General features: G+C 52.6%; 1 protein-coding gene across 2 annotated transcripts; it reads left to right on the top strand.

Moving 5' to 3' along the window:
- The first annotated feature begins 5,170 nt into the window (after nucleotides 1-5,170).
- HPCAL4 (hippocalcin like 4) lies at nucleotides 5,171-17,279 on the top strand. Of its 2 annotated transcripts, XM_042997045.1 has the most exons (5): nucleotides 5,171-5,259; nucleotides 11,164-11,333; nucleotides 11,683-11,898; nucleotides 13,220-13,398; nucleotides 14,417-17,279. In XM_042997045.1, the coding sequence occupies exons 2-5, from the start codon at nucleotides 11,172-11,174 to the stop codon at nucleotides 14,610-14,612; spliced, it is 753 nt and encodes a 250-aa protein (XP_042852979.1). In that variant the 5' UTR covers nucleotides 5,171-5,259; nucleotides 11,164-11,171; the 3' UTR covers nucleotides 14,613-17,279. The 2 variants fall into 2 exon arrangements, with proteins under 2 accessions (XP_042852979.1, XP_042852980.1); XM_042997046.1 differs by lacking the exon at nucleotides 14,417-17,279 and having other exon boundaries at nucleotides 13,220-14,297.

Genomic DNA, 17,279 nt, shown 5'->3' with positions numbered 1-17,279 from the left:
ATAGTAGAGTTTGGATGTGTTTTTATAATTTGGCAACTTCTGCTGTCCTTGGTAAGAACACCCACCTTTCCCTACTCTGGGTACACACTCTTTGGGAGGAGTTGACCTTATCTAGGGGTGAGCAAGTGACTCAGCCTTGGCCAATCAGTGCACTGTATCCCCTGTTTTCAGTGACTGTTCTGAGCTTAGCATGGATCCCAAACCAGGCCAGTGAAAACCATCCCAGAATGCTGGCTACCTGCACTGGGGGAAGAGAAACTCTCTTCTTTTCTGTGGCACTCCAACCTGAGAGTGTGTTGGCCCAGAGATGTTGGCAGATATCTTGCCTTTATGTGGATCTCAAGAATGAAGTCAACATGGGAGAGCAAAGCCAAGCCCTGGAAAGGGGTCGGATATTAATCACACTGTATAAACCCCTGAATCAAGCCATCCCCAAAGTCCAATCTCCTCCTGGGTTTTCTCTTACTACAGTTACTTTTTGCTGAATCCATTGTGAGTTTGGTTCTGTGTCACTTGCAAGCAAGAGTCGTAACAGAGAGAAATATGCCAAGCTCATACATGTTTTCTGCAGGCAAGTAGAAATCTCCTCTAGATAATGAAAGAAGGAAAGAAAGAAAGAAAGAAAGAAAGAAAGAAAGAAAGAAAGAAGAAAAGAAAAGAAAAAAGAAAAGAAAAGAAAAGAAAGAAAAGAAAAGAAAAGAAATTTTGGGGAGGGATGTAGGTGGTTCATAGAACCAAAGGAAAAGCCGAAGTAGGTCTTGTACATGGGCGTGTACTAGAGTCACTCCCGGGGATTCAGATAGCAGGAATGAGTGGACAGTCATCAGAGCACTTCCCTGGCATAAACCAACGGTAACCATCTAGTGTTCTTGAGTCACTTTACTCAAGATTCAGATTCGCTTGGGCGGGGTTGGGGGTGGGGGTAGCCATTTAACCCTACTGGGGTCTCATGCCCAACCCTGTCCACAGGAAGGCAGGGCACCCGGGTTGATAATTTCACCAAGACTGTGCACAATATGGGCTGTGTAATTCCCCAAAGCAAAATCTGTTCTAAGCACTTTGCATATACTAACTCATTTTAATACTGAGCAGCCCTTCGACATAGGTACTGTTATTATTATCCCTTTTTTACAGATAAGGAAATTGACACACAGAGAGGTTAAGTAATTTGCCCATGGTCACACAGCTGGCGAGTGATAGAGCTGGGATGAAAACCCGGAAAGCCTGGCTCCAGAGTCTGCACATCTAACCCACTATGCTATAGGGCTTCTCCAGAGGAAGGGGAATGAAGGGCAGACAAAAACGCAAGGTCCCCTGCATGGAAATGCTCAAGGGAGGAATCGGGGGCGGGGGCGGGGGGTCAGGAATTTCCACTCTCTCTGTATCATTTGTTTAGCCATCACGTATTAACAGGAAAAGAAAAAAGATAATAGATTTCTATTTTGGAAAAGAAAAAAAAAAATGTCCCGCTTAGCCAATAAGGGAGAGGAAGGAGCCCAAAGCTGGTGATCTCACTCTCTCCCAGCCACAAAAAAGACTGAAATATCTAAGACCCAGGGGAATTCTAGCTGTCACCAGACTGCAGGAGCCAAGTCTGAGGAAACCCAGGGAGTGAGGAAGGTGTTATCCATCATAAAGGCATCCTTGTTGTTGTCGGGTACCCGATGTGAGGAATGCTAGCACTCTGGTGAAGCAAATTGAAGTGTCCACTGCCTGCAGACCTCTGTCCTCATCAAAACCCTACTGAGGTTTCCCTCTGTGTCCGCTCTTGGGGTCTCCCACACATGCACGCTGTCCCATACAGCCTGCCCTCCTCACTCTGCAGGGGCATGGCCTGCTCTTTTCAACAACATGGAACAGGTGTTGCCAAGGCTCCAAGCCTGAGAATAGTAAGGCCACAACAAAGTCCCAGAAGTTAAACCACATCCCCCTGGCTCAGCCTTTAGCTGCAGAAAGTGGAAACCCCAGCTCTCTCTTCCTAGGAACACAGGTCAGTCAGTACTAAGAGTGTGGGTTCTGGAGTCAGACCTAGATTGGAGTCCTCTCTGTCGCTAATGAGCTGTGTTACAATGGGCAAATTGTCTAAGCTCTCTGAGCCTCCATCCACTGCCATGAAATAAAGTATGCTAGGGCTGACATTCAGTCCCCATGCCTGGTACAGCTGAACTGGTTGTTAAAACATCAAAATACTTCCAAATTGATTGATAAATAGGTAATCATAGGCCTTGGGCGCCACCCCACCCCACCCCCGACCCCGCCCATCCCTAGCTTTTCTGCTGACTATTCCCCTTGATCCAATAACTAAAGTGTTAACTCTTGGCAGAACGAAGACCTACTAAGTCTTTGGTCTAGCACTAAGGTCAGCATCCACTTTGATTGGTGATGCTCATGTTTGAATGGATTGTTAGATATTTTTAATGGCAGGGGTCATCCGTGGGATTATGTGAGATGATGCAGATAAAGGACTTGGCAGAGAGTTTAGTACATAGGGAAGCAACTCGGTAACAGCCACCATTATTGCTTTAAACTCCAAACCTAAAGGCAGAGACAGGATCAAGATCAGGATCTCAAGTGTTATAAGCAGGGGAAGATGGGTTATGACCGGCAGGTCAGGAACAGTCACAGGGCCCGGGATGATTCATGGGCGAGGCTGCATGAGTGGTCCTGCCTGGTTTAAACAGCCAGAGAAGGACCAGTATATCCTGTTTCACCGACTGCCTTTGCCTTCCTTTCTCCGCTTACCTGGGATTCCTGGATCCCATGCTGATTCCAGGGTGGGGGATGGGGGAGTCAGGTGCAGCCACATTCTGAACCTCTTGCAGTCCAGGAGAGCTTGGAACCCTATGTCTCGACCACTTCAGAGTTCGAGAAGCTGCTCCCAGGAGGCTGGGCTTTGTTTGCCTTTCTCATGCCTTAGAGGATCAGATAAAGCATATTCCAATCCAAGGTCCCTGCCATTAAGGACTTGAAAGATCTTAAAGAGGCAGTGTTTTTTCTGTCTAAGAGTGTATTCTGGAGCCAGCCTGCTTGGGTTCAAATCCCAGATCTGCAGCTTTACTAGCTTTGTGAGCTTGGGCTAGTCACTTAAGGGCTCTGAGCCTCAATTTCCTCATCTGTTACGTGGAGTCATAATAGTACCTGCCTCATAGAGTTCTTGTGAGGAACAAATTAGGTAATACATATAAAGTGTTAGGATATAAAATGTACATCATATTTACATAGTGCCAATGCCTAGCACAAAGTAAGCTCTCATCAGTATATGTTAGTTGTTGTTAAGGAGCTCACAAGTGTAGTGAAACAGAGTCATGCCCACACAATTCTGTCCAGGGCTGCAAACAGTCTGTCTTCACTCTTCTACTTGAAATTCTTCCCTTGCTCCCCTGGGCCTCTGGCACCAGCTCCCACAACTTCCCGTAGACTGGGCAGCCCAGAGAGAGAATGGTCTTGACTTTGGTAATACGTAGCATAACTGGCAAAGGTAGGGCCCCATTTTAGAGTTTCAGATACCACTTCCAGCAACCCATGCTGCTGCTTCCCACTTCCTCATGCTTTGGATTATGGTTATCTGTGAGCAGGGATGAGTTCTTGCCTGTCTCCGTGTCCCCAGGGCAGGTGAAGGTGCTCAGGAAGTGATAGTGTCAGGACTTTCAAACACCTGTCCCTGTGAATCATCAATCAAGGGGCCAGGGATGTGCCAGCTAACTGGAGGCCCAGGTAGTGCTGTCATCCTGTTAGGGCCCCAGAGAGAAGACAGTCCGGAGCCGTAAGAAGGGGACAGCAAAACGGGGGTTCCACAGGAATGGGTCGGGTTCCCACAAAGAGACGTCCATGGGTTCCTTCCGCCGGGAGCCTGGCCCGGGAATTTTGGGGACCAGTCGTTGAAGCCTCGCCTCCATTCTTGGCTGGCCTGTCCTCATCCCCTATAGCCGGCGCACCTCAACTTTTGCTCTTTCGGCAGAAGCCTCACCTCTTCCCCCCCTCCCCCGCTGCTCTTCAGCATCCCCGCTCCCATTCGGCCAATCCCCAGACGCCCCGCCCCACTTCTGACAGATGCCTAGAAGTCCCTCCTCCGCACGTGGCCCAGCGGGAGAGATACCTGCTCCCCTCCCGGCCAGCCCCCTCCCAGTTTGGAATAAAAAGGTTCCTTCCCACCCCCTTGGGTGGGGAGCTCTCAGCTGCCAGGGCAGCCAGGGCAGCCCGTCCGGGCTTTGGGGAGACCCCTAAGTGCGGGGAAGAGGTGTTCCCGGGGCCCTGAAACCTTCCAGACTCACTCAGTGTAAACCACCTCGGGTTTGTGTCAACATCCGAGGCCGGAGACTGGGAGACTGGCGGCGGCTGGGGACCGGCTCCGTCTGCGGGACGGGAAGATGGGAGGGTGGAGACTGGAAGGTGCATGGGGTAGGCAGGGGGACCTTCCGGGGGAGATCCCGAGACACCTCTTGGGGGTCCGTGAGCAATAAGGAAGGCCTGTCTGGAGAGGATCGGAATTAGGGGCTGTAGGGAGCCCAGGACTAGCGTGGGTCCAGATAGAGGTTGGGCGCTTCGCCATCGGCGCTGCGTTCTCCGCGCCCGCCCACCCTCCTCTCAGTTCCCCGCCGGCAGCGCAGGGCGTGTGTTGAGGGGGCGAAGCGAAGGCGTGGGTGGGCGACCACCCCAGCTCTTCCCTCCACCAGTCAGCTTCTCTGCAGCTCCCCGTCGCCCTCCTCCAATTTCGGGTGGGACTTGGAGGGGGTCGCATCTTGTGACTCATCCCCTCTTCCATCCCCACCCCCGGCTGGGGCCCTGGAAGGGAAGGCTTAGAGACTCGGCTGTGGCTCTCCCGTTTCCACAGCAACCGTGCGGTTGTTTGCGCGAATCCACTTCAATCATCACCTTTGGCCGCAGACTGAGGCCCGGAGTCTGAACCCTAGGGCGGGGTACAGTCGGGGGCACAGCCCTTCCCCCTTCCTCGCGACTACGAGAAGGTCAGCGCGGGCGGGCGGGGCGCGCTTCGGCAGCCGGGCCTCACTGGCCATCCAGTCCCCACCTGAAACCCCGCCTGCCACTCCGCCCCAGCGGAGCCAATCAACGCCCGATCTGCCCGGGATGAGGCGGGGCTTATGCAAATCGTGTCGCCTCCGAGAGACATAGTGATACAAGAGCTGGGAGGCGGCTCCGGTGCGGACCTCGGAGAGCCTGGCCTCCAGCCCGCCAGCCAGTCTCGGTCCCCGCGGCCCGCCGAGGCTCAGAGCCATCCAGCGACCCGGCGAGCGGCCTCAGGTAACGCGGGCGGGGCCGGGCAGAGGCCCTTGTCCCCTCCCCCTCCACTCTCCGTTCCCATTCTCCTCTACCTGTTCCCCTCATTCATCTCCTTGACCCCTGGTTCCTCCATAAGCGGCAGCATCTGGAGGGCTGCCCCCGGGGAAGGGACTCCCACCCTAATCCAGGCCCCATGGGTCTCAGGGAAGGAGGCAGAGCCGCCTTCTTACTCCCAGCTCAGGTAAGAGCACCCACTGCTCTGGCCCCCAACACACACAACACACACCCACACCCACACCCACCCACGCTGGGGGTGTGGTGTTGCTGGTGCTCGAGGAGGCAGTAATCACCCTTCCCCTTTGCGTATGGGTAGTTAGTTGCCCAGCACCATGGCAACCTCCCACCTCCACAGATAGCCCCCACCCATGCCACCTGGCCCCACCAGCAGCTAGCTCTGCACTTCACATCACAAGGTCCCTGTCCCCAAAGACAGCCCCCACCTCCATGGAGAGCCTACTCCCACCTCACGTTGTCCCCTCAGACTGTCCCCATCTCCCACCCCTCAAGGTGACAGAGCTCACAGCATACCTGGGGGAGGGAAGAACACCGCCCCCCCCCCCCCCCCCGCCCAGTTCTTCTCCTCACACTTCCTCAACAGCACTGCCACCTCCTATGGTCCCAGGGCTAGGCAGAGGTCCCATGTTTGGCCTCTTTCATCCTGGCTGGAGGATGAACCAGGGGCACCACCCCCAGCAGACTACCCATACCTGACTGTCACTGCTGTCAAGGTCCCAGCCTTCTCCTTTCCCCTCACCCTTCACAGGCGCTGAGTCCTGCCTCTCAAACATCTCTAATTTGGATCCTTTCTAGCCTTCTTGCACTCAGTCGCTCTCTCTCTCCTATCTTCCTGCTGCCCCACAAGGATCTGCCAAAGCTCCATGTGGACTGTGTCACTCCTTTCCCTAAGGTGGCCTGAATCTGGAGGGCAGAAGAGCTGGGTTAAATCTTCCCTTTGCCCCACCTGCTGTTTGCCTTTGACCAAGTTACTTCCCTTTCTGGCCCTTCGTGAAATGGGGAAGGGGGCCGGACAGAGGGTGGACTTGACGAGATGGTCTTGAACGGCCTTCCAACCCTGACACGTTCTGGTTCTGTGGCTAATTATGGGCAGATGGGACCGTTTCACTCTTGCCCTGAGCCATTAGGCATTTCAGAGAGGAGGCCTGGGGGGCGTTAGTCCTCACCAAGGGGGCATTGCTTCTTACCCAGGCCTCCCCCTCCCACACACTCTCCAAGCCAAGGCCCGGTCTCAGCTGTCCGGAGTCCCCTCCCAGACCACCAGCCCACGTGGCATGGACAGTTCCAAAGTGGAGGTGGTCACTAGGGCCCACGTTTTGTTTGTAATGCCCTGCCCCTCGTTAAGGAGGAGAGGGAGAAGACGTGCCGCTATGGCAGCTGCTTGGAGAGGAGCAAAGGGAGGAGAGGAAGGAGAAAAATCTCCTGACCAGGGAGCTGTTGTCACCATGGCAACCGTCTCAGCACCAGCTCCTTTGAAGCTGGGTGAGGGTGTGGGATTATTGCCTCCCTCAATCCCTCCTACCCTCACTGCCACTTCCCCATTTGAAGCCCACAACCTGGAGCTCTGCCCTCTGGAAGAAGCCTGTGAGCACAGAGGGGCAGCAGCTTTGTGTACGGGGCAGTGCTAGCTCCTTCACAGCTGGAGGGCAACCCTCAAGAGGTAGGCAGGGGAGCCTGCAGATGTTCAGCGGGGCCACAGTCCCAACAGAACATGCCCCCAGGGCCTTTGCCTTGCTACTGGTGGGCTGTAGTTGGCCTTCAGTGAACTCTTCCTTTCCCCGGGTCTGGGTTCCACTGTCTCTGAAGTGGGTGCCATGGCAGGAGAACACAGATAAACAAAAGAGACTGACGCCATTCCAAGGAGGAAGACGAGGTTTCTGCCCCTCTTGTGTAATCCACCAAGGGGCATTCATTGAACTACTCTGTGCCAGACATGGCCTTTGGGTCTCTGCCGGCAGTTCTGCGCAGCCACAGAGGGCAGAGCGGGACTGGTGTGAGGCAGCTACCAGAGGGCAGAACTCGGAATGATGGGAAAAGTGCTTTTCTCACTCTCCGATCTGCCCCAAAGTGGACTTGGTTAATATGGCGGAGGGGGATAAACTCTTTGCCATTGAGCAAACAACTTAAGAATATTTTTTGACTTGGGCCAGGGCTTAATACGAAGATCTCTCCCAAATCAGGTTCCATTCTAGAATTCTAGAGCACAAGGTGAGGGTCAGAGAGTTCTGGAGTCCACACACTTGTGGGGCTCAGTTCCACAGCCCTCAAAGGCTGGCTGCATGCTGCTAACTGTCCACTGTCCAGGCTGGGAAGTAGGCTTCAGCCAGGCCTGAGTGCTGAGGATAGCTGCGTCAGCCCAGAGGGGAAGAAAGGATATTAGGGGAGGGGAAAGCCACTATGCAATAGGGAAATAGGTCCTGTCTGTGTGAAAACTAACTGAAAAGCATGTAGTTGTGAGGGGAGCAGTGGGAAGTAAGGCTAGACAGGTGGGCACCTTGATGCCAGATTCTAGAAGATTCTAGAGTACAAGGGGCCCATGGGCATATCCACCTCTAGCCTATATCGTATACTTATGGGCAAAACCAGAGGTGAAGCTGCCTCAGAACGGAGAAATCAGAAGAAAGACACTTCCTCTGAGGCAGCTGAGCCCATGGGCATGGCTTCGCATGCAGTGCTTCACCTGGATCTCAGCCCCTTTAGCTGTGCGGGGGGAGAGAGGACATGGTGAAGTTTCCAGGAGAGCATCAAAAGAAAGAACAGCGGGGCTTGGTTGCAAGTTGGACCTAGGGAAAAGGAAGAGGGGAAAGTAAAGGTAATTAACATTGCACTTCCACTCTGGGATGGAGGAGGAAAGGAAGGAAGGGCCGATGGAGAGAGAAGATGGCCACAGGTTGAGGGTGTCTGGTTGTAGATGAGGGGAGTCAGAGGAGCTGTTGGGCCACCCCGGGGGGTGGATATTTCCTAGATGTCAGATACAGTGGGCTGGAGCACAGTAAGATGGACCCACTGAGGCCAAGAGGGAGATCAGAGCTAAAGTTTTCCCAGAAGGCAGGCAGGAGTGGGGAAGGTCTGTACTGGACAAGAGGAGTCATAAATTGGTGAGAGTAGTCCAGGCAGGTGGCATGGATTCAGCCTGGGTGTTCATCTGGACCCTTCCACTGACCTGCTGTGTAACTCTGAGCCAGTTGTCTCCTTTCTCTGGGTTCCAGTTTTCACTAAAATAAGGGGATGTCTTTTTTTTAAGGTTTATTTATTTATTTTGAGAGAGAGAGACATACACACAGAGAGAGAGCTAGTACAAGCAGAGGAGGGGCAGAGAGAAGGAGAGACAGAATCCCAAGCAGGCTTTGCACCCTCAGCACAGAGCCCGAAGTGGGGCTTGAACTCACAAACTGTGAGATCATGACCTGAGCCGAGATCAAGAGTCTGATGCTTAACTGACTGCACCACCCAGGTGCCCCCAAATAAGGCGATATCTTAAAGGGACTGCCAGCTTTGACTGGCAATCCAAGAACAATAGAGGAAATGAAGAGAAATGAAGGAAGAGGCATAATCCTCAGTGGGCCTGGGACCAAATTGGGGCTGGGAACAGGTGTGACCCCAAGAGATAGAGAATTGTGGGAAGGGAGCACAAGGCAGGAAGGAGTCAAGGGACGGAAGGCCAGAGCCACACAGACATCATGACGCACACACGCAGACATGTGTACTCTGACAGATTTGCGGTCTCATACACTGACATGCTCCCGCCCACACCCAGCCCCTCACACAGACGCTCAGGCACATCCCCCAGAAGAACGCGGGAAAGGCTCCACCTCCCCTATTGGACACCTCTCCCTCTGGGTTCTCTAGCTCGCTTGGCTACACCCTGAGCCTGCAGTGTGCTTTGGACTTGGGGAGGGGTCAGCAGGGGATGTTGCCTCCTTCTTCTGCCCATAGGTGTTCCAGAGGCATCCTTGTGCCCAGTGCAGCTGTTTTGGACCCCACGTTCGGGGTTCCTGAGGATGGCATGCCTCCCCCTCCCTGGCTTCTCCTGGGAGCATAGAGGATTCCTCATCCTCTGGGGGTGGTAGGCGGGGGAGGATGTCGCTACCCCCACTCCTGCTTGATCTTTCTCATGGCACACTGGAGGCATGTGCGGCCCAGAGATATCTTGTAACTAACTTGAAGCCACATAGCAAGGGAGGGGGCATGGAACAGACCAATCTCAGATCTGGTTGTTCAGGGCACCCCTAGCAGTAAGGATTAGAAGCCACACTGGCATGCAGTGGGCTATGGAAGAGGAATTTCTTCTGCTAGCCTGACAACTTCCTCTTCCAGAGTATCTTCATGACAGGTTACCCTGGGGTCGGAGTCTGGTGCCTTCCCAAAGAGACTCCAGGCAGGTCAAACTCACCTCCAGGGCCAGGTCCTGGAAACAGTTCCTGGAGGGATATTCCTCCCATGGAGGTCAGCCGAGAATGTCTACCTGGCCTTCAGGGCCTGGCAAGGCCTCACTCCTGATACATCTGGGGAGGGCCTGTACCTCCCTCTGCAGAAACTCCTCTGTCACAGGCTACATGAGGGGCTCCTGTTCCAGTGGGGGAATGGCTCTTCATCCTCCCCAAACCCGCTTCTCAGCAACACCACCTCCACTCATTCAGCCCCAAATCTGAGCCTCTGCCTCAACTTCTGTGTTGCTCTCATCCCCACATTCAGTCACCCGAGTCCTGCCAGCGCCTCCTCCTAACATGGCTTGGTCCATCCATGTCACTCCACGGCCTCTGCTCGGTGTCACCGTCTCTCACCTGAACCATGCAGCAGGCCCCTCTCTTCTCTGTACCTTCCCCCACCCAGGTCATCTTGCACGCTGTAGCCAAAGGAAAAATTCTAAAACACATTCCTACTTTCTCATCCCAGCGCCTAGTTCAGGACCTGACATTTGTAAGCATTCTGTGTTTATGGACTGAATGCTATCTTCCCAGCCCTTGCTTTAAAATCCCTGTGGGTAAAGGCCAAACTCCTTGGCATGGATTGAAGGCCCTTGACAATCAGCCAGCTACCTCTTTGGCCCAATTATGAGCTATTGAGGTTGGCCCGTATCTACTTTATCCCCATCACTGGCATGGGACCTAGCACAGCCAGCCTCAATAAATGCTCAGGGAATGAGTGACTAATGAAAAACAGGATTAGTCAGGGTCATCAATGCTATCAGCTAGGATTTCTATTTGTACAGAGGAGGGGAGGGACAAGCTTCCTGCTGGGGTGGCCCAGAAAGCCTTGAGGAAGAACTTGGGAGATGGTGCCGGGGGCGGGACATATGAGGAACCTTCCTCAGGTCCTTGAGCAGAAAAAAGCCTGCAGAGGCGGGTAGGGGCCGAGCGTGGAAAGCTCGAAATAGCAAGGAGAGGGGATTAAGACTCTAGGGGTGTGGGGGGCTATGCCAGGTGTAAACGGGAGAGGGGAGGATGCAGGCTGTGGCATCAGCGCCAGTCAGCCAGAAGGCCAGGAGCCGAGACCTGGGGGTGGTGATCCTGGGTGCCAGGAGGGAAAACCTGCCGCCAGGAGCGGGGAGGGGCCGCTATGGGAGAGAAATGTATGATGAGGGGAAGGGGGTGGGGGAGGCAGGGCGTCCTGTGGAAAAGTGTGTGAAGGATAGAGCCTAGCTGTAGGAAGGCGGGGGAGGCTGTGGAGGGTGGAGGTGAGAGCAGGAGACCCATCCTGCTGTGGAAGGAGGAATCCTGGCTGTGAGAATGTGGGACTTGTTATGGGAGGGGTTGTTGTGGAGAAAGAGAACCCGTCCTATGGGGACCTGGGGACCGCTGGTGAGGCGGCCTTGCCCTGAACCAAACTGAGGGAGCCCCTGTCCTCTAGGCCCTGCCATGGGGAAGACCAACAGCAAACTGGCCCCAGAGGTGCTGGAGGACCTGGTTCAGAACACCGAATTCAGCGAGCAGGAGCTGAAGCAGTGGTACAAGGGCTTCCTGAAGGACTGCCCCAGCGGTATCCTCAACCTGGAGGAATTCCAGCAGCTCTACATCAAGGTGGGCGGGGCCAGGCCATCCCAGAAGGTGGGCTGACGGCCAGGGGCGGGGCCAAGCAACCCCAGGGGGCGGGCCGGATGGCCGGGGGCAGGGCTAGGCAACCCTAGGAGGCGGGCTGACGGCCAGGGGCGGGGCCAATCAACCCCAGGGGGCGGGCCGGATGGCCGGGGGCAGGGCTAGGCAACCCTAGGAGGCGGGCTGACGGCCAGGGGCGGGGCCAATCAACCCCAGGGGGCGGGCCGGATGGCCGGGGCGGGGCTAGGCAACCCCAGGGGGCGGGCCGGACAGCCGCGGGCGGGCAGAGACATCTAGACTGCGGCTTCACCCACAACCCGCGTCCGCGCCTCAGTTCTTTCCCTACGGCGACGCCTCCAAGTTTGCGCAGCACGCATTCCGCACCTTTGACAAGAACGGCGACGGCACCATCGATTTCCGGGAGTTCATCTGTGCCCTTTCCGTCACCTCCCGCGGCAGCTTTGAGCAGAAACTCAACTGGGCCTTTGAGATGTACGACCTGGACGGCGACGGGCGCATCACGCGCCTGGAGATGCTGGAGATCATCGAGGTGCGCTGGGGCAGATCCGGGAGGCCAGGGTGTGCTGGGGTGACGCGCTCCTGGCTTCGGGGCACGTCCTCTCCAGCCATCTCCAGTCACCTTACTGTCGGGCCTCAGGAACATCCCCGCTGCACCCCACCTGCCCCCGCATCCCGCCTCCCAGGACCCAGTGTGGCTAACTAGCGTTGGTTGGGCGTGCAGTGTAAGGACTGGCCTTATGCTAAGTGCTTTATCCAATAACCCTATGGAGTAGGTACTGGCAGAAACCCCATTTTACAGATGTGGAAACATAGCAAGTGGTGGTTCATGATTCAAATCTAGGGAATCTGACTTCAGAGCCTATGTTTCTAACTCATTATTTTTTCAACAACTATGTATTGAGTGCTACCATGTGCCAGGCACTGTTCAAAGTTACTGCTTTTGGGGGGGGGCATTCCTTCTACAGTGAGAATATTTTGAAACAACAAGAAAAAAACCCTGTGCATGTGAAGCAATAAATGTTAGGACATAAGAAAAACAAAGTAAGGGGAGCTAACGCGATGGAGGAGGTGTATATAGGGTGAAATGTGAGAAGCAACCTGAATAAGGTGAGGGAGTTAATCATGTAGATTAATCTGGGGGTGGGGGAGAGTATTCTGTGCAGAGGGAACAGTAAATGCAAAGACTCTGAGGTGAGACTGTGTTTGCAGCGTTCAAGGAGTAGCCAGGAGAGCAGGGTGGTACGAGAGAAGTGAGAGAGGGGAGAGTGGAAGTGGTCAGGTAGGCAGCCAGGATCCTGGTCTCACAGTCTGGGGTAGAGACTTAACTTTATTCTGAGCAAGAGGGAAACCATTTAGAGCTCTCTGTTCTCCGTGTGGAGAATAGACGAAGGGCATGGGAAGGCAGCAGAAGCAGAGAGACCAGTTAGGAGGTTTCCACTGCAGGCCAGTCAGGAGCAGTGCAAGTGGTTGATATGGGACCTAATGCAAAATCTGGGCTGACGAGTTTTGCTGAAGGATTGGACTTGAGGGAGAGTCAAGAACGTCAAGGTTTTTGGTCTGAACAACTAAAAGAATGAATTTGCTCTTTCATGAGAAAGGGAATGCTGGGGGGAGAGCAAGTTGGAGGAGAAGACTTGGGTTTTAGACATCTTTGGTTATGAGATAACCATTAAATATTCAGTCTTAGTGACCATACATCACCTTCCAGTATCCTTGCCATCTCCCAGTGTTCTCTCTGCCCACCCCTGACTTCCTTCATTCACCGCACCGCCCCCCCCCCCACACACCGCCATTGTCTCTGTTCACTGTGGGTGTTCACAGTTCCCCTCTTTCCCCTCCACCCCTGCCAGGCTATCTACAAGATGGTGGGCACTGTGATCATGATGCGTATGAACCAGGATGGGCTCACGCCCCAGCAGCGTGTGGACAAGATCTTCAAGAAGATGGACCAGGATAAGGACGACCAGATTACACTGGAGGAGTTCAAGGAGGCGGCCAAGAGTGACCCATCCATTGTGCTACTGCTTCAGTGCGACATGCAGAAGTAGAGGGTGGTGAGGGGCAGGGCCCCTGGCCAGGAGGGGCGTGGCCACCTCCCAACCCGATGACCTCTCAGGGGGAGGGGTACTCTAGCCTCACTCTCTGGCTCACCCACCCCTCTGCCCAAGCCCTTGCTCCCCTCAGTCAAGATCCTTGAGGGACCACCTCACCCTGGAAAAGAGACAGATCCTCAGGTATTCTGTGGTCTAGCCCCACCCCGCAGTCATGGCCCTGAACACGGGCATGGAGAGTTGGCTTTTGCCCCAAGAGACAGGGTTGAGGACGGGGGGCTGTGGGTCTGCTTTGAAAGTCTATTCTTCCTGGGATTATGCTTTACAGGATGTGGTCCCACAGATCCCAATTAAAGGGCCAAAGTGGACCTGTCCTTTGCTGAGGATGTAAATTCCTTAAAGGTGGTCTCTGCCCTGCCCCCTTGACTCTACCTGGCCCCTCCAGCCCCAGCCTTTGGAACGTTCATTCAATCCTTTCTTCACCTAACGTTTATTGAGCACCTGTTCAATGCCAGGCACCTCTAGGTGCTAAGGTTATGGTATTTTACAGAACACATTCCATGCCCTCTGGAAGCTCATAAAGGAGGGTGAGGCAGTGGTCAGAGTCTCAGATGGAAACGTCACACACAGCTGAGCAGAGGGCATGGAAAGGCTAGTTAGTTCGAAAGGAACTATGAAATCTTTCAGCTCAGCTCCACCCAGAGCTGCAGAGAGATGAAATGAAAAGTGTTTGGAAGTCTAGGAACCATGTGAATGGAAGTTTTAAGAAACACTGATATTTATGTAATACTTATTTTTTTAGAACCCTTTGAAAGAGCTAAAGTCATTTTATTAGTTTAGGATATTAAAACATACTTTATATTACTTAGTTTCTTGTAAAATGATTAAACGAATATAGAAAATGCTAATTTTGCAGGGCGGGGGGGGGGGAGGGAGAGCTGAGAAAAAAGAGGGAAAATACCAGCAAACTTACCAAATAACACTTTTTCTTATCAGATCAAGTCCTGAGGTGTCACTGTCAGCAGCTTCTGCTGCTTCCTTTTTAATGACCGTTTTCAATTCAGTGAGCAACTCTCTATTATGCGCTTGCTCTGGTTGGATGCCGACTTCAGAAACAGAAAAGACAGGTTTGCTGAGAGTGAGACTAGTGTATCTTCCACATGTTGGTAGTTCCTTTCCAGATTTGGTCTAGTTTCAAAGAGGGGCTTTTTCTTTCACTGCTACAGAAACAGAAGGACCTAGAAGAAGAGGACCACCTGGCCACTGTTCAGGTTGCCAGACTGCACTTATGGACCAAAATGCCTAAAAAGTGCTGGGGATGTGCTCCATTTGAAAGGCTTTTTCTAACCCCAGATCCTCAGTCTGCCAGGTAATCCATCATCTTCCAGGTGCACTGGCTTTGCTTTCCGATGTCCGCTTTCCGATTTTGGATCCGTGAGCTATACAGCTGCATGCGTTGACTGCCAGAAAATTAATCTTGCTCCTTCAAGCCTTTCACTTTATTTTCTACTGTACTTGTGATCAGAAATTAGCTTTGATATGCAGTGACAGACTTCCTCTTGAGCTGCTGGTGACAACAATCTCGTATACAGGTGCTGTCAGCCCAGGGTAGGAGCAGGGAGTGATTGCCGAGTCAGGAGTACGGGATTGTGTCTCCAGGAAAGAGATGCGGCATGCCTCTTCTGAGTGCTCACCTGTCCTCCCTTCTTTGCAGGTTGCTTGAGGATGCTGACCTTTGGTCCCAAACTCTATTGGACCTTCCTTCTTGCTGCCCTTGGAGGTAGCAAGGCCACTTAGCTGCCACACTCTTTCTGTCTTCTGCCTATGACCAGCCATGTGGTAAGGCTGGAAATTCACATCCTCAGGCAGTAACCAGCAAGTTTTTATCCAATAATGCCTCAAGGAATGTTCCATTGCTCTGAGGAGCTGGTCATTAGGTGTATCTTGTGCTACCACTCAGCACTGAAGATGCATAGATATTCAACAGCCTGGCTTAGCTGAGACTTCCAGTGGAAGACTTTTTACAAACTGGGGTTCCCATCCCCCAAATATTGAATCTAACCTAACTCACGATCGCAAAACTTCATGACTTTCAAAGGCTTGCCATGTACTCCATCTCTTTCTATTCTCCAGCCTAGGAAATAGAAATTTTCATTCTCTTTCTCCAGACTTGGGAAGTGAGACACAGAAAGGGGGGGAATCCCTTGTGCAAGAGCACACGGTCAGGGAGTGGCACAGTGCTAAGGCTCGAACCCATGATCTGAGTCATATGAAGTTGCCTGTAGGGCAGGCTAAGTTAGTTTTGGTCTTGTACATGCTTCCTGCTAAGAAGTTTCTGAGGTGGTGGTCTTCCAAAAATAAGTAGGAGCTTGGTTGAACTCCTGACATTTTTAAGTATCTTGTTGTCTGCTTCTGGGCAGCTCTGTTAACAGGTCAATGCTGTCCTGGGAAGCCCCTGACTCAGATCCCTGGAAGCACCCTGCACTTTCTTTGCACTGTCTTTACTATCCTATTCCTCCCTACGAGAACTGTTTTTGTCTTTCTCCAGTTGGTGGGTAAGTCCTACCCGTGAGAGCATGTTTGATCACTCCAAGCTTCTCAGTGTATCCTGTGAGTGATATTTGCAGTCTGGCCAAACATTGTCAGATAGCCCAGTGATGTGAACACATAAAACCAGGCTGGGAACTGGGAACACCATCTTGCTGATAGGAGGAGCCCAGGCAGGCCACGTCTTGCTCCCACATGCTCCTGGATGTCCTACAGGCTGCATGCTCAGGAGTTCCTGTGGTAGAGCACTGACCCTGCCCTGAGAAGAGAGGCAGGCCTCCAATCCCTGTGCCAGTATGAGGGACTTGCCATAAAGCTCAAGGTTAGTGGAGATTGAAGTATGACTTGTAGAGACACAAAAATATATAGACAGTGAAAACAATACATAGAGTATATTCAAACTCTCCTTTTGAAGTTTTGTCTCTTTTTGCAGCAAGTCTGAATTACAAGGTTTCAGAATCTACCTTCTAACTGCATTCTGTCCTCGTTCATCCTTTGGGGCTGATTGATGAGCCCCTTATTTCTTATCTCTAAAAATCATCAGCAAGGTCTACTTCACATGGCCACTCCAGTCCTTTGAGCTATAATCAGGATTATATAACTTACCTTCAAATCAAAAGTTAAGAAAAAGGAAGCCCATAAGCTAAGGCACTGAATCTTTTCCTGACAATTTCTAGAGGTAGAATTTCATCATGCTGCAGAGAGAGGGAGAGAGAGAGAGAGGGAGAGAGAGAGAGAGAGAGAGAGAAGGAGGGGAGGGAAGAGAAAGGAAAGAGAAAGAATGAGAGAATAATGTGGTGTTTCTACACAGGGTAGTAAGCTGACACTGTAAATGTTTTTACACAAAAATGTACAAAATCAACACATTTTCCTGAAGATCCACCCTGGGTGAGGTTTTGTTCTGACTTTAGGGATCACTGTGGAAGCAAGAATATATTTCTTACGTATTTTATTTATCATTTTCGGGAAAAAAAAAGTCAAATTCTGCAATTGAAGAGTCTCAGAAAAACATGGAATTTTCTTTCTGAAATTTTCAAGGTTTTCTTTTACCTTTGCCAGAATGTGGGGCAGGACCAGGCCTCCCAAGGTGTATGGCCCTTCCTGCTTTGTGGAGGCTGTGGGCATGTGGAGACCTGGGGAAATAGGGGAGCTGGGTGGCAGAGGGGGGCATCCCAACTCATTCTCTAGTGTGGCCCCCTGTCCTCTCCACATGTGCTGCTCCCGACTGTGCCCGCAGTGACTGTCCTCACTATTCAACCCTGTGCTGTATGGTGTGTTTTTCCACTGACAGTGAATAAAAGGTGTGACCATG

Source organism: Panthera tigris, chromosome C1 (assembly GCF_018350195.1).
Source record: "Panthera tigris isolate Pti1 chromosome C1, P.tigris_Pti1_mat1.1, whole genome shotgun sequence".
In the NCBI taxonomy this organism is placed as follows: domain Eukaryota; kingdom Metazoa; phylum Chordata; class Mammalia; order Carnivora; family Felidae; genus Panthera; species Panthera tigris.
This window is presented reverse-complemented; position numbering and strand designations above follow the sequence as displayed.